The 16,406-nt window shown below is 35.8% G+C and overlaps 1 protein-coding gene across 1 annotated transcript in view; it reads left to right on the top strand.

Moving 5' to 3' along the window:
- The window catches only part of LOC100449147 (ankyrin repeat domain-containing protein 36A), a 201,127-nt gene that overhangs the window by 28,450 nt on the left and 156,271 nt on the right, over positions 1–16,406 (top strand). Inside the window, exons 11-18 of the mRNA XM_063720846.1 lie at positions 1,244–1,274; positions 4,051–4,117; positions 6,678–6,738; positions 7,344–7,374; positions 10,183–10,249; positions 12,805–12,865; positions 13,478–13,508; positions 16,321–16,387. Coding sequence (XP_063576916.1) covers positions 1,244–1,274; positions 4,051–4,117; positions 6,678–6,738; positions 7,344–7,374; positions 10,183–10,249; positions 12,805–12,865; positions 13,478–13,508; positions 16,321–16,387 — 416 coding nt within the window. The remainder of the gene's footprint in view (positions 1–1,243; positions 1,275–4,050; positions 4,118–6,677; positions 6,739–7,343; positions 7,375–10,182; positions 10,250–12,804; positions 12,866–13,477; positions 13,509–16,320; positions 16,388–16,406) is intronic.

The raw sequence follows: 16,406 nt of genomic DNA, 5'->3' as shown, positions 1-16,406 counted from the left end.
ATGAGATAAATGTAAATATGCATACCTGGCTTTGTTGTTCAGAGAGCTAACTTTTGGATAAAATAGCAATTTATTGAAAATACTTTAGAGAATAACATGATCATTCAAACCAGAGTATTTTAGAAACAAAAATAATGTTAAATTCTTTGACTCCTAAAATATTTATTTTTAATGAATATTGGAGTGATTTCCAAATGGACAACCTTATTCATATCTAATGCTTGTAGCAACTTTATTTTGTGTAAATATATCAAATTTGATAATTTTTATACATTTTGATGAGGTTTGTATATTATACCTTGTTCCCATGAGTGACTGACAAAACTTTCTGAAGGTTAAACCAGAAAATACAAAAGTGTAGGCTCATTATTATACCACATGGGTATGCTATCTACTGTGGAGTCAGAGGCTCAATTGTGCGTTTTAGTAAAATATCATATGAACATTGTTAATCAAAAGTTTACGGAAATATAGGTCAGTGTAATGTGGGAAATTGAAAACAAAGTTTACAGAAATAAAGATTTTAGTTAACCATCTGAACAATAAAAAAAAAAAAAAAAAAAAAAAAAGAAAAATAATGAATACCATATAATAGGATTCACCAAACACATATCCAAGCTGACCAATTTGGGACACTTCCACTGAGGAGCTTGGAAGTGTACATTCATCTAAAATGTAATTGTCATTGTGTACCTGCTCAATTGTCAGGCAAGTCAAAGAGCATGATGAATATTTGTAGTATAATGGTTTAAATCCTTCTGATGTCTAGTAAGAAAGACATGCACGATCCTGGCTCACTTCAACTTTCACCTTCTGGGTTCAAGGCAGTCTCCTGTCTCAGTCTCCTGAGTAGCTGAGTTTATAGTTGTGCACCACCAACCTGGTAATTTTTCTATTTTTACTAGAGACCGACTTTCACCATGTTGGCCAGGTTGGTCTCGATCTCCTGACCTCAAGTGATCCACCCACCTCGGCCTCACAAAGTGCTGGGATTACAGGCGTGACCCACCGAGCCCTGCCAACAAGAAGTGTTTTTACTTTTTTAACTTTTTAAAAATAAAGATAGAGTGTTTCTGTGTTGCCCAAGCTGGTCTGAAATGCCTGGGCTTCTCAAGTGATACTTCTGCCGCAACTTTTTGAGTAGCTAAGATTACAGGAACAAGTCACTGTGCTCTTTTATGTTTTTAATATTTTATAGGTTCCTATTGTTGATTTAAAGTGCATTTTACTTTGTGTTTAATAGTGCTTCCTGCTGTTGAACAGTGTTTAAACAGGTATGATTTCACAGATTTTTTAAAGTGATATGTTAACATAGTGAATAGAGAGAATAGAAACTAGTATCCGTTAAGTGTTCTACTCTGTGCTAGACATCATATTACATGCTAATATTTATCAGGTCATGTAATCTCCACACATCTTTACAAACTATTTGTGCTATTATTGCTTTTTTACTAATTAGGCAACTCTGCTTTAAAGAGGTTGAAATATTGGCTCATGATTCCACGGTTAACAGGTAGCCAACCCATGATTTGACCATCATATTGCCTTGCTCTCTAATCACTTCATTTGCCCCTAAGCATAGATGGATGCAGACCTCTGCAGCAATGCGATCACAGTACTGGTTTAACTCAGATCAATTCAGAAAGTCACATTTTGTTATATATTATCTTCAGAGTATTCCTTAGAAGCCTGGATACTCCAAAAGTTTGTCCAAATATTTTGGAAATGGCAGTGGTAACCATATTAAATTTTTTTTAACCATCAAAATTTTAAAGGCAGATATCAGTTACTTGAGGCCACAGGACACTAAGTTTTTCGTAAGCAACACCAGGCCAGTCCTAGAAAAATATTACCTTACTGTGCATGGAGAATATCTAAATATAGACCATGTTATGTTAACTATATTTAGCATACATTAAAAAGATATTTCTAATTCATTTCTCTACTTACTGCCTACCCAGTTAGATTTTCTCATTAAGTGAGTACCCTGCCTAGTTTGCTGAAGCTTTTTCTTATTTTATGGATTCTTCTTTTTTCCTCCTATGACATTTTAGTATTTTATTGATTTCTTTTCACATTTCCTACTTCTTTTCTTAGGGTTTAACATCTTCTTTTATACTTTTCATATATGGCAGCTAAATATTCCCCATTTTCATACAGACACAATCAGAGGTACTTAGAATTTCAGAATGTTAAGAAATCCTGGAGACTAAACAAAATATCCTCTAGTACTTGAATCCTTGCTTATCATCCTGATCAAGTGGTTTGTTCAGGTGGAGAACCTGAAACTCAAAGAGAGAAAATTATTTGGATACAGTAAATCAGAGAAATGAGAATTGCACTCAGGTTTCTTTGTTCAAAACCCAGTATTCTTTTACATCATTCTGTCACTGAGTGATTTTAGTTTTAGAAAGAGGGAGTGGCTCTAGTGAACACAGTGGAAGAGGATGAGAATGGAATGAGCTGTTGAAACCAATGAAAGTGCATAAGAATGGAATTTGCAGGGGACAGCCAAATTTGAAGAGAAACTAACTCTTAGTTGGATAGAAATGAGGGTTTTAGGAAAAAATCTGAATATTTGGTTTAATGCAAGTTTGATAAAGATAAGGGAATTGAAAACACAGGATGTTGGGAGCTATCAAGAAAGGCATATTAGAATACGGCGTTCAAGGAGTTCTGAAGAGGTTGCTGCCTTTTTGTTTGTTTAACTGGAGGAACTGACAAACTTCAAGGTTTTACTGAAAAATGTTAAAAGAATTTGAGCCACTGGAAAGGGTCTCCGGAGCAGATAGGAATGTGGTATCATCTTCTTCCATCCCAGCTTACAGAGGGCTTAGAATCCCTCAAGAACTAGGGAGCTGGAGATTGCTTAAGTACATGGATCTGTGACCCAGGGTGGATGTCTCTTTTTTTCTGACTCTTTTCTCAATTCTCTCATGTACATGTAGGGTAGGGCAAATGTAGGATTGGCCGGCAAACCAGCAGTGAAGCTTCCTTTGGGTAGTTGGTAACATGCGTATGCTTGGGGTGGATGACTGAGACTAACTTACTTTCCAGAAGCAGAGGAATAGAGAGCTCCTACTCTCAATTATGTTAGCCCATCTTTTGAGGAATCTGGGCTTTCCTAGGCTGAAGATGTAGATTGGAGATTGCCACGGATCCCTGCAGAAGAGGGATCCAGAAGTGGGAGCCCATAGGAAGGAAGATATTTAGATAGTGATGAATGAAATGGAGCTATAAGTACTTAGGAGGGCGACTTTTCCAGCAGTCTCTCTCTTGGGTATCTGAGTGTCTATGAAGGTTCTTAAGCTTGCTGGTTTTTGTGGATCTGAATAAGGCAGGATCTATATAATGACAATAATTGGATTTTAAAATTTCTAATGTTTTAATCTTCTGTGAAGGATATTCCCAATAACAACCTAACAACATATACGTTTGTACTTTGACTTTTGTACACTCTGCTTTCAAACATTTGCAGTGTTTCAGGGGGCCCCCTGCAGTGTTCTAGGGTGAAGAGAATCAGTGGGCCCTCTTTAAGTAGCTTACATGCTGAAGATCCAAGACTCTCATTTTCCAGTGACACAGATTAGTCTTTGAATCAGAAGTAGATAATGGAGAAGAGACGGTGCCTTTTCTGCCTTGTTTTAGGTTATCAGGTTTACTCCAGTTCAGTAAGAAAAGTTGTGTCAGATATCAACTGGATTTTCAGTTTAGCCTTTAGGGTAGATAGTTTATAAGGACAAATTATTGTCTGGCCGTGCCGTTATAATGCCTGTCAGTATTTGTTACGGGTTTAAGGGTGAGTCTGCATTGGATATTTCATAGTTTGGGAGAGGTGGAGGCAGAAATAGGTAACTGAAATGTTTTCTAAAATGGAAGCCATATCTTAATTATACCAGGAAATATTATTTAATATGCAGATAACTGAGTTTCCTCAGACTTTGTTTTACCATTTTTTTTTGGAGGGGACATGCATGTATAGACTGACGGTTTTTGTTTTCTTTTAAGAAATGAACGTGCTCGTTTTTGTTGTATCTTTTTGCTCCGTAGGAGTCTCTACAGACCGGATACTGTTGTACAGCCTGTGACAGAGGATGAGTTTGCTTTGGAATCTGAGGTAGAGTACTGTCTTGTGAAATTAATTTTCTCACTCTGAATCTCATGTTTTATATTATTTTCTTCTAAAACTTAGCAGTTGTCTACCTATCGTTGTTTTATGTTAGTATTAAAACTTTTATTAGAGATAACCATTTTAAAGAAATGGGAGGGGTTAATTTTAATTTTTTTTACTTTGGCAAATAAGAAATAGTTGATAAATACTTTGAGAGGTGTGACCTGGAAAAAAAAAAAATTGCTGGAAAATGCACAGTGACAGAAAAATGTTGTTCGGGAACGCTTTCCCACAATAGAGGAGATGCAAATTTTGGTCTAGGCTTATCTGAGTAAGTGTTTTTACTTTGAGTTGTATATCATATGAGTATGACTAATAATACCTCTGTTTAAGTGAATCTTTGTTACATCAGATGACTTATTATGGGAATCATGGAATCACCCTGTTACACATAGCATATAGTTTCTTTTTATTTCTTGTACACCTATTTTAACATCATACAGTATTTTTGCAGAGAGCTATTTCTTTATTTTTATTCTTGGTTCTATAATTAGAGTGAAGTAATATTAGAAATTGTGGAAATTTAACTAGACATGGTATCATGTGCCTGTAGTCCCACCTATTCAAGAGATCAAGCCAGGAGAATTTCTTGAGCCCAGGAGTTTAAGACCAAGCTTGGCAATAGAGCAAGAGCTTATCTCTAATTTTAAAAAGTTGTGGAAGATTAGAAATTTAAATTCTGTTGTCTAATCTGTATTAGAGAGGGTTTACACTGTGTTTTCCGGGTCCTTTTTACTAAGAGTATACTTTAAACTCTTTATCTAATTGAAGAATATGCGTTTTGTTTAAAATAACAACCTGTTTGATAAGCAGAGACTCTTCATTTTCCTAAGGTCAGACTTTAATTTCACAAGGTTTGTGCATTGTAATAAAAAAAAAAAAATCTACTCAGGGTCTTTGTATCGCATTCTAAATTTTAAATGTCAGAGGCTTTTGTGCTGTTATTGAAAAAATACTTGTAAAACTCCTGCATTACTGTGAGCCACTTGAAGCTAGAAAACCTATTTGTATGTATCCTGGAGTACCCAGAATAATGTCTGGCATGTAAGAAACATTTAATTAGTTTTTAATGTGAATCAACAACCAGGCAAATGGGCTTTTTTATAATGGAATGTTACAGGTGACATAATACGCCTAAGATATCTAATAATTAAATCTATTAAATTTCTTGAATGTTTTGAATTTATCTTTTCTTGTAATGTTGAGAATGTATAAGTTGAGGTGAGTTATGTTGAGAAAATATGTCATATAGAAGAAAATAAAATTTAGAAAAGATGGAAAGGAAATAGGAAAGGTGGATACAGCGTGTTTTCTAATATCTTCCAACTGGAAGCTTGGATTAGGATTTTAGATTAAATTTTCTTAAATTTTTAAAGCCGCAACCATGTTCTACTAAATACATATTTTTCAGGACATACATTACTCTTTCGAATTCTGAATAAAAATTCTTTCTCCACGTGTTAAGTTGCTGGAATTTTATTGTTCTTTTTTTTTTTTTTTTTTTTTCCCTTCTCGGTCTGTCTGTCTCTCTCTGTGTAGTAAAAATGTTTCAGCTTTCAGGTGAATGATCATGGTTAACTCTTGGGATGTGTTATTTTATAGTAAACAAATGAAACTCTTTATTACGTAAGTATTTACACAAAACAAATTGTCGAGTAAATGCTAACCAGTATTATTAGGCATATATTATGAATGCAAGCTTTTCTTTTAAGCTCATATTTGATTGACTGGTCATGTCTCTTTTTTTCTTTGTTTCTCCCTCCTTCCCATTTGTTTAAAAATGATTTACCTCAGTCTAACTTTTTCCTTGCAGACCGCATGTCTTTAGTGTCTATTCTTTCATTTCAGCTCTGTTTCTGTTGTCAGGATACTTAGTTACAGCTTTCTGTTTAGTAGCTATGTGTGGCCTTCATTCATGAATCACTGCTCCATAAGGTGGACGGTTGCTTTGTTCTGTCTTTTTTGGAAGGAGCTGAAGTTATACAATAATTTGTTTTTAGCTTTTGACACACAGAATAGAAGCAACTTATACTGTTTCCGACGCTAGCCCATTTAAATATAGTACTACTAAAAACTACATTCTCACATTTTTTCCCACAGAAAGTAATTCACACAACTATATATCATGCATAAATATTTTGAAAAATAAAGTGATTATTGACTTTTTATTATTAGTTTTGTTCAGTAATACTGTAAATTACATAGGAGTAAATTTTTGTCCCAGTTTGTTGTGGTTAATGAAAGATACTAATGGATATCATAGTATTTGTATAATAATCAACTGGGGTTGAAAGGAGTAACATTTTGAGAATATCTGTATCACCAATCATAATCATCATCCCATGTGAATATGTAGATAAGTAAATGGCAGACTTGGGGTTTGAATCTACGTATGAGTGACTTCAACGTGTATATTTTTTTCTGTTAGATCATGTAGTAATGGTGGCTATTATCATTATTTAAATTGCTCCATGTTATTCTTAAACCTATTGTGTTTTTCTTCTAGATTATTTCAAAACCATACATCCCAAAGAGAAGGATTATTTCTGTACAATCTACAGAAGATGGTAAGCTATTTGAAGCCTGCCTATTATATTATTTACTTACCCTTCATTTATTTGTCTTTTTTCTTCTTCTTCTTCTTTTTTTTTTGAAATGCAGTCTTACTAGTCTGCAGCCCAGGTTGTAGTGCAGTGGCACGATCTTGGCTCACTGCAACTTCCACCTCCTGGGTTCAAGTGATTCTCCTGCCTCAGCCTCCCGAGTAGCTGGGATTACAGGCGCGCACCACCACACCTGGCTAATTTTTGTGTTTTTAGTAGAGATGGAGTTTCACGATGTTGTCCGGGCTGATCTCAGACTCTTGACTTCAAGCGATCAACCCACCTCGGCCTCCCAAACTGCTAGGATTACAGGCATGAGCCACCGTGCCAGGCCTTCTGTATTATTATTATTATTATTATTATTATTATTGTTATCATCATCATCATAAGGATAGAGTCTTTCTATGTTGGCCAGGCTGGTCTCAAACTCCTGGGCTTCTCAAGTGGTACTTCTGCCTCAGCCTTCTGAGTAGCTAAGATTGTAGGAACAAGCCACTGTGCTCTTTTATGTTTTTAATATTCTGTAGTTTTCTATTGTTGATTTAAAATGCATTTTACTTTTTTAATAGTGCCTCCTCCTACTAAAGAGTGTTTTCACAGGTATGATTTCACAGATTTTTTAAATTGATATGTTTAACTAAGTGAATAGAGAGAAGAGAAACTAGTATCTGTTTAGTGTTCTACTCTGTGCTAGACACCATATTACATGCTTAACGTTTATCATGTCATGTCATCTTCACACAGCTTTACAAACTATTTGTGCTATTATTGCATTTTTACTAATTAGGCAACTCTGCTTTAATGAGGTTGAAATATTGACTCATGATTCCACAGTAAACAGGTAGCCAACTCAAGATTGGACCATCATCCTGCCTGGCTGTGAAATCACTTCTTTTGCCCCTAAGCAGAAGTGGATAGAGATCTATGCAGCAATGGGATCGTGGTACTGATTTAAATCAGATCAATTCAGAAAGTCACATTTCGTTATGCACTGACTCTCTGAGTCATTTTGTTATGCATTGACTTCTAAGTGTTCCTTAGAAGCCTGGCTACTCCAAAAGTTTGTCCAAATATTTTGGAAATGGCAGTGGTAACCATATTACTTTTTTTTTTTTTTTAACCATCAGCATTTTAAAGGCAGATATCAGTTATCTGTGGCCGCAGGACCCTAAGTTTTTCATAAAGCAAGACCAAGCCAATGCCAGAAAAATACTCTCTTACTGTGCTTGGCGAATATCTAAATATAGTCCATGTGATGTTAACTATATTTAGCATATATTAAAAGGATATTTCTAATTCATTTCTCTACTTACTGCCTACCCAGTTAGGTTTTCTCTTTAAGTGAGTACCCTGCCTAGTTTGCTGAAGCTTTTTCTTATTCTCTGGATTCTTTTATTTTCCTTCTATGACATTTTAGTAATATTTTCTTGATTTCTTTTTACTTCTCTTCTGTTTTTCTTATGATCTTCTATTATAGTTTTCGTGAACAGCCGCTAAATATTCCCCGTTTTCCTACAGACAAAATCAGAGGTGCATAGAGTTTCAGAATGTTAAGAAATCCTGGAGACTAAACAAAATATCCTCTAGTACTTGAATCCTTGCTTATCATCCTGATCAAGTGGTTTGTTCAGGTGGAGAACCTGAAACTCAAAGGGAGAAAATTATTTGGATACAGTAAATCAGAGAAATGAGAATTGCACTCAGGTTTCTTAGTTCAAAACCCAGTCTTCTTTTACATCATTCTGTCACTGAGTGATTTTAGTTTTAGAAAGAGGGAGTGGCTCTAGTGAACACGGTGGAAGAGGAGGAGAATGGAATGAGCTGTTGAACCCAATGAAAGTGCATAAGAATGGAATTTGCAGGGGACAGCCAAATTTCAAGAGAAACAAACTCTTAGTTGGATAGAAATGAGGGTTTTAGGAAAAAATCTGAATATTTGGTTTAATGCAAGTTTGATAAAGATAAGGGAATTGAAAACACAGGATGTTGGGAGCTATCAAGAAAGGCATATTAGAATACGGCGTTCAAGGAGTTCTGAAGAGGGTGCTGCCTTTTTGTTTGTTTAACTGGAGGAACTGACAAACTTCAAGGTTTTATTGAAAAACGTTAAAAGAATTTGAGCCACTGGAAAGGGTCTCCGGAGCAGATAGGAATGTGGTATCATCTTCTTCCATCCCAGCTTACAGAGGGCTTAGAATCCCTCAAGAACTAGGGAGCTGGAGATTGCTTAAGTACATGGATCTGTGACCCAGGGTGGATGTCTCTTTTTTTCTGACTCTTTTCTCAATTCTCTCATGTACATGTAGGGTAGGGCAAATGTAGGATTGGCCGGCAAACCAGCAGTGAAGCTTCCTTTGGGTAGTTGGTAACATGCGTATGCTTGGGGTGGATGACTGAGACTAACTTACTTTCCAGAAGCAGAGGAATAGAGAGCTCCTACTCTCAATTATGTTAGCCCATCTTTTGAGGAATCTGGGCTTTCCTAGGCTGAAGATGTAGATTGGAGATTGCCACGGATCCCTGCAGAAGAGGGATCCAGAAGTGGGAGCCCATAGGAAGGAAGATATTTAGATAGTGATGAATGAAATGGAGCTATAAGTACTTAGGAGGGCGACTTTTCCAGCAGTCTCTCTCTTGGGTATCTGAGTGTCTATGAAGGTTCTTAAGCTTGCTGGTTTTTGTGGATCTGAATAAGGCAGGATCTATATAATGACAATAATTGGATTTTAAAATTTCTAATGTTTTAATCTTCTGTGAAGGATATTCCCAATAACAACCTAACAACATATACGTTTGTACTTTGACTTTTGTACACTCAGCTTTCAAACATTTGCAGTGTTTCAGGGGGCCCCCTGCAGTGTTCTAGGGTGAAGAGAATCAGTGGGCCCTCTTTAAGTAGCTCACATGCTGAAGATCCAAGACTCTCATTTTCCAGTGACACAGATTAGTCTTTGAATCAGAAGTAGATAATGGAGAAGAGACAGTGCCTTTTCTGCCTTGTTTTAGGTTATCAGGTTTACTCCAGTTCAGTAAGAAAAGTTGTGTCAGATATCAACTGGATTTTCAGTTTAGCCTTTAGGGTAGATAGTTTATAAGGACAAATTATTGTCTGGCCGTGCCGTTATAATGCCTGTCACTATTTGTTACGGGTTTAAGGGTGAGTCTGCATTGGATATTTCATAGTTTGGGAGAGGTGGAGGCAGAAATAGGTAACTGAAATGTTTTCTAAAATGGAAGCCATATCTTAATTATACCAGGAAATATTATTTAATATGCAGATAACTGAGTTTCCTCAGACTTTGTTTTACCATTTTTTTTTGGAGGGGACATGCATGTATAGACTGACGGTTTTTGTTTTCTTTTAAGAAATGAACGTGCTCGTTTTTGTTGTATCTTTTTGCTCCATAGGAGTCTCTACAGACCGGATACTGTTGTACAGCCTGTGACAGAGGATGAGTTTGCTTTGGAATCTGAGGTAGAGTACTGTCTTGTGAAATTAATTTTCTCACTCTGAATCTCATGTTTTATATTATTTTCTTCTAAAACTTAGCAGTTGTCTACCTATCGTTGTTTTATGTTAGTATTAAAACTTTTATTAGAGATAACCATTTTAAAGAAATGGGAGGGGTTAATTTTAATTTTTTTTACTTTGGCAAATAAGAAATAGTTGATAAATACTTTGAGAGGTGTGACCTGGAAAAAAAAAATTGCTGGAAATTGCACAGTGACAGAAAAATGTTGTTCGGGAACGCTTTCCCACAATAGAGGAGATGCAAATTTTGGTCTAGGCTTATCTGAGTAAGTGTTTTTACTTTGAGTTGTATATCATATGAGTATGACTAATAATACCTCTGTTTAAGTGAATCTTTGTTACATCAGATGACTTATTATGGGAATCATGGAATCACCCTGTTACAGATAGCATATAGTTTCTTTTTATTTCTTGTACACCTATTTTAACATCATACAGTATTTTTGCAGAGAGCTATTTCTTTATTTTTATTCTTGGTTGTATAATTAGAGTGAAGTAATATTAGAAATTGTGGAAATTTAACTAGACATGGTATCATGTGCCTGTAGTCCCACCTATTCAAGAGATCAAGCCAGGAAAATTTCTTGAGCCCAGGAGTTTAAGACCAAGCTTGGCAATAGAGCAAGAGCTTATCTCTAATTTTAAAAGGTCGTGGAAGATTAGAAATTTAAATTCTGTTGTCAAATCTGTATTAGAGAGGGTTTACACTGTGTTTTCCGGGTCCTTTTTACTAAGAGTATACTTTAAACTCTTTATCTAATTGAAGAATATGCGTTTTGTTTAAAATAACAACCTGTTTGATAAGCAGAGACTCTTCATTTTCCTAAGGTCAGACTTTAATTTCACAAGGTTTGTGCATTGTAATAAAAAAAAAAAATCTACTCAGGGTCTTTGTATCGCATTCTAAATTTTAAATGTCAGAGGCTTTTGTGCTGTTATTGAAAAAATACTTGTAAAACTCCTGCATTACTGTGAGCCACTTGAAGCTAGAAAACCTATTTGTATGTATCCTGGAGTACCCAGAATAATGTCTGGCATGTAAGAAACATTTAATTAGTTTTTAATGTGAATCAACAACCAGGCAAATGGGCTTTTTTATAATGGAATGTTACAGGTGACATAATACGCCTAAGATATCTAATAATTAAATCTATTAAATTTCTTGAATGTTTTGAATTTATCTTTTCTTGTAATGTTGAGAATGTATAAGTTGAGGTGAGTTATGTTGAGAAAATATGTCATATAGAAGAAAATAAAATTTAGAAAAGATGGAAAGGAAATAGGAAAGGTGGATACAGCGTGTTTTCTCATATCTTCCAACTGGAAGCTTGGGTTACGATTTTAGATTAAATTTTCTTAAATTTTTAAAGCCGCAACCATGTTCTACTAAATACATATTTTTCAGGACATACATTACTCTTTCGAATTCTGAATAAAAATTCTTTCTCCACGTGTGAAGTTGCTGGAATTTTATTGTTTTGTTTTGTTTTTTTTTTTTCCCCTCTCGGTCTGTCTGTCTCTCTCTGTGTAGTAAAAATGTTTCAGCTTTCAGGTGAATGATCATGGTTAACTCTTGGGATGTGTTATTTTATAGTAAACAAATGAAACTCTTTATTACATAAGTATTTACACAAAACAAATTGTCGACTAAATGCTAACCAGTATTATTAGGCATATATTATGAATGCAAGCTTTTCTTTTAAGCTCATATTTGATTGACTGGTCATGTCTCTTTGTTTCTTTGTTTCTCCCTGCTTCCCGTTTGTTTAAAAATGATTTACCTCAGTCTAACTTTTTCCTTGCAGACCGCATGTCTTTAGTGTCTATTCTTTCATTTCACCTCTGTTTCTGTTGTCAGGATACTTAGTTACAGCTTTCTGTTTAGTAGCAATGTGTGGCCTTCATTCATGAATCACTGCTCCATAAGGTGGACGGTTGCTTTGTTCTGTCTTTTTTGGAAGGAGCTGAAGTTATACAATAATTTGTTTTTAGCTTTTGACACACAGAATAGAAGCAACTTACACTGTTTCCGACGCTAGCCCATTTAAATATAGTACTACTAAAAACTACATTCTCACATTTTTTCCCACAGAAAGTAATTCACACAACTATATATCATGCATAAATATTTTGAAAAATAAAGTGATTATTGACTTTTTATTATTAGTTTTGTTCAGTAATACTGTAAATTACATAGGAGTAAATTTTTGTCCCAGTTTGTTGTGGTTAATGAAAGATACTAATGGATATCATAGTATTTGTATAATAATCAACTGGGGTTGAAAGGAGTAACATTTTGAGAATATCTGTATCACCAATCATAATCATCATCCCATGTGAATATGTAGATAAGTAAATGGCAGACTTGGGGTTTGAATCTACGTATGAGTGACTTCAACGTGTATATTTTTTTCTGTTAGATCATGTAGTAATGGTGGCTATTATCATTATTTAAATTGCTCCATGTTATTCTTAAACCTATTGTGTTTTTCTTCTAGATTATTTCAAAACCATACATCCCAAAGAGAAGGATTATTTCTGTACAATCTACAGAAGATGGTAAGCTATTTGAAGCCTGCCTATTATATTATTTACTTACCCTTCATTTATTTGTCTTTTTTCTTCTTCTTCTTCTTTTTTTTTTGAAATGCAGTCTTACTAGTCTGCAGCCCAGGTTGTAGTGCAGTGGCACGATCTTGGCTCACTGCAACTTCCACCTCCTGGGTTCAAGTGATTCTCCTGCCTCAGCCTCCCGAGTAGCTGGGATTACAGGCGCGCACCACCACACCTGGCTAATTTTTGTGTTTTTAGTAGAGATGGAGTTTCACGATGTTGTCCGGGCTGATCTCAGACTCTTGACTTCAAGCGATCAACCCACCTCGGCCTCCCAAACTGCTAGGATTACAGGCATGAGCCACCGTGCCAGGCCTTCTGTATTATTATTATTATTATTATTATTATTATTATTATTATCATCATCATCATAAGGATAGGGTCTTTCTATGTTGGCCAGGCTGGTCTCAAACTCCTGGGCTTCTCAAGTGATACTTCTGCCTCAGCCTTCTGAGTAGCTAAGATTGTAGGAACAAGCCACTGTGCTCTTTTATGTTTTTAATATTCTGTAGTTTTCTATTGTTGATTTAAATTGCATTTTACTTTTTTGTTTAATAGTGCCTCCTCCTACTAAAGAGTGTTTTCACAGGTATGATTTCACAGATTTTTTAAATTGATATGTTTAACTAAGTGAATAGAGAGAAGAGAAACTAGTATCTGTTTAGTGTTCTACTCTGTGCTAGACACCATATTACATACATGCTTAACGTTTATCATGTCATGTCATCTTCACACAGCTTTACAAACTATTTGTGCTATTATTGCATTTTTTACTAATTAGGCAACTCTGCTTTAATGAGGTTGAAATATTGACTCATGATTCCACAGTAAACAGGTAGCCAACCCAAGATTGGACCATCATCCTGCCTGGCTCTGAAATCACTTCTTTTGCCCCTAAGCAGAAGTGGATAGAGATCTATGCAGCAATGGGATCGTGGTACTGATTTAAATCAGATCAATTCAGAAAGTCACATTTCGTTATGCATTGACTCTCTGAGTCATTTTGTTATGCATTGACTTCTAAGTGTTCCTTAGAAGCCTGGCTACTCCAAAAGTTTGTCCAAATATTTTGGAAATGGCAGTGGTAACCATATTACTTTTTTTTTTTTTTAACCATCAGCGTTTTAAAGGCAGATATCAGTTATCTGTGGCCACAGGACCCTAAGTTTTTCATAAAGCAAGACCAAGCCAATGCCAGAAAAATACTCTCTTACTGTGCTTGGCGAATATCTAAATATAGTCCATGTGATGTTAACTATATTTAGCATATATTAAAAGGATATTTCTAATTCATTTCTCTACTTACTGCCTACCCAGTTAGGTTTTCTCTTTAAGTGAGTACCCTGCCTAGTTTGCTGAAGCTTTTTCTTATTCTCTGGATTCTTTTATTTTCCTTCTATGACATTTTAGTAATATTTTCTTGATTTCTTTTTACTTCTCTTCTGTTTTTCTTATGATCTTCTATTATAGTTTTCGTGAACAGCCGCTAAATATTCCCCGTTTTCCTACAGGCAAAATCAGAGGTGCATAGAGTTTCAGAATGTTAAGAAATCCTGGAGACTAAACAAAATATCCTCTAGTACTTGAATCCTTGCTTATCATCCTGATCAAGTGGTTTGTTCAGGTGGAGAACCTGAAACTCAAAGGGAGAAAATTATTTGGATACAGTAAATCAGAGAAATGAGAATTGCACTCAGGTTTCTTAGTTCAAAACCCAGTCTTCTTTTACATCATTCTGTCACTGAGTGATTTTAGTTTTAGAAAGAGGGAGTGGCTCTAGTGAACACGGTGGAAGAGGAGGAGAATGGAATGAGCTGTTGAACCCAATGAAAGTGCATAAGAATGGAATTTGCAGGGGACAGCCAAATTTGAAGAGAAACAAACTCTTAGTTGGATAGAAATGAGGGTTTTAGGAAAAAATCTGAATATTTGGTTTAATGCAAGTTTGATAAAGATAAGGGAATTGAAAACACAGGATGTTGGGAGCTATCAAGAAAGGCATATTAGAATACGGCGTTCAAGGAGTTCTGAAGAGGTTGCTGCCTTTTTGTTTGTTTAACTGGAGGAACTGACAAACTTCAAGGTTTTATTGAAAAATGTTAAAAGAATTTGAGCCACTGGAAAGGGTCTCCGGAGCAGATAGGAATGTGGTATCATCTTCTTCCATCCCAGCTTACAGAGGGCTTAGAATCCCTCAAGAACTAGGGAGCTGGAGATTGCTTAAGTACATGGATCTGTGACCCAGGGTGGATGTCTCTTTTTTTCTGACTCTTTTCTCAATTCTCTCATGTACATGTAGGGTAGGGCAAATGTAGGATTGGCCGGCAAACCAGCAGTGAAGCTTCCTTTGGGTAGTTGGTAACATGCGTATGCTTGGGGTGGATGACTGAGACTAACTTACTTTCCAGAAGCAGAGGAATAGAGAGCTCCTACTCTCAATTATGTTAGCCCATCTTTTGAGGAATCTGGGCTTTCCTAGGCTGAAGATGTAGATTGGAGATTGCCACGGATCCCTGCAGAAGAGGGATCCAGAAGTGGGAGCCCATAGGAAGGAAGATATTTAGATAGTGATGAATGAAATGGAGCTATAAGTACTTAGGAGGGCGACTTTTCCAGCAGTCTCTCTCTTGGGTATCTGAGTGTCTATGAAGGTTCTTAAGCTTGCTGGTTTTTGTGGATCTGAATAAGGCAGGATCTATATAATGACAATAATTGGATTTTAAAATTTCTAATGTTTTAATCTTCTGTGAAGGATATTCCCAATAACAACCTAACAACATATACGTTTGTACTTTGACTTTTGTACACTCAGCTTTCAAACATTTGCAGTGTTTCAGGGGGCCCCCTGCAGTGTTCTAGGGTGAAGAGAATCAGTGGGCCCTCTTTAAGTAGCTCACATGCTGAAGATCCAAGACTCTCATTTTCCAGTGACACAGATTAGTCTTTGAATCAGAAGTAGATAATGGAGAAGAGACAGTGCCTTTTCTGCCTTGTTTTAGGTTATCAGGTTTACTCCAGTTCAGTAAGAAAAGTTGTGTCAGATATCAACTGGATTTTCAGTTTAGCCTTTAGGGTAGATAGTTTATAAGGACAAATTATTGTCTGGCCGTGCCGTTATAATGCCTGTCAGTATTTGTTACGGGTTTAAGGGTGAGTCTGCATTGGATATTTCATAGTTTGGGAGAGGTGGAGGCAGAAATAGGTAACTGAAATGTTTTCTAAAATGGAAGCCATATCTTAATTATACCAGGAAATATTATTTAATATGCAGATAACTGAGTTTCCTCAGACTTTGTTTTACCATTTTTTTTTGGAGGGGACATGCATGTATAGACTGACGGTTTTTGTTTTCTTTTAAGAAATGAACGTGCTTGTTTTTGTTGTATCTTTTTGCTCCGTAGGAGTCTCTACAGACCGGATACTGTTGTACAGCCTGTGACAGAGGATGAGTTTGCTTTGGAATCTGAGGTAGAGTACTGTCTTGTGA

The sequence above is a fragment of the Pongo abelii genome, chromosome 22, assembly GCF_028885655.2.
Source record: "Pongo abelii isolate AG06213 chromosome 22, NHGRI_mPonAbe1-v2.0_pri, whole genome shotgun sequence".
Lineage (NCBI taxonomy): Eukaryota > Metazoa > Chordata > Mammalia > Primates > Hominidae > Pongo > Pongo abelii.
This window is presented reverse-complemented; position numbering and strand designations above follow the sequence as displayed.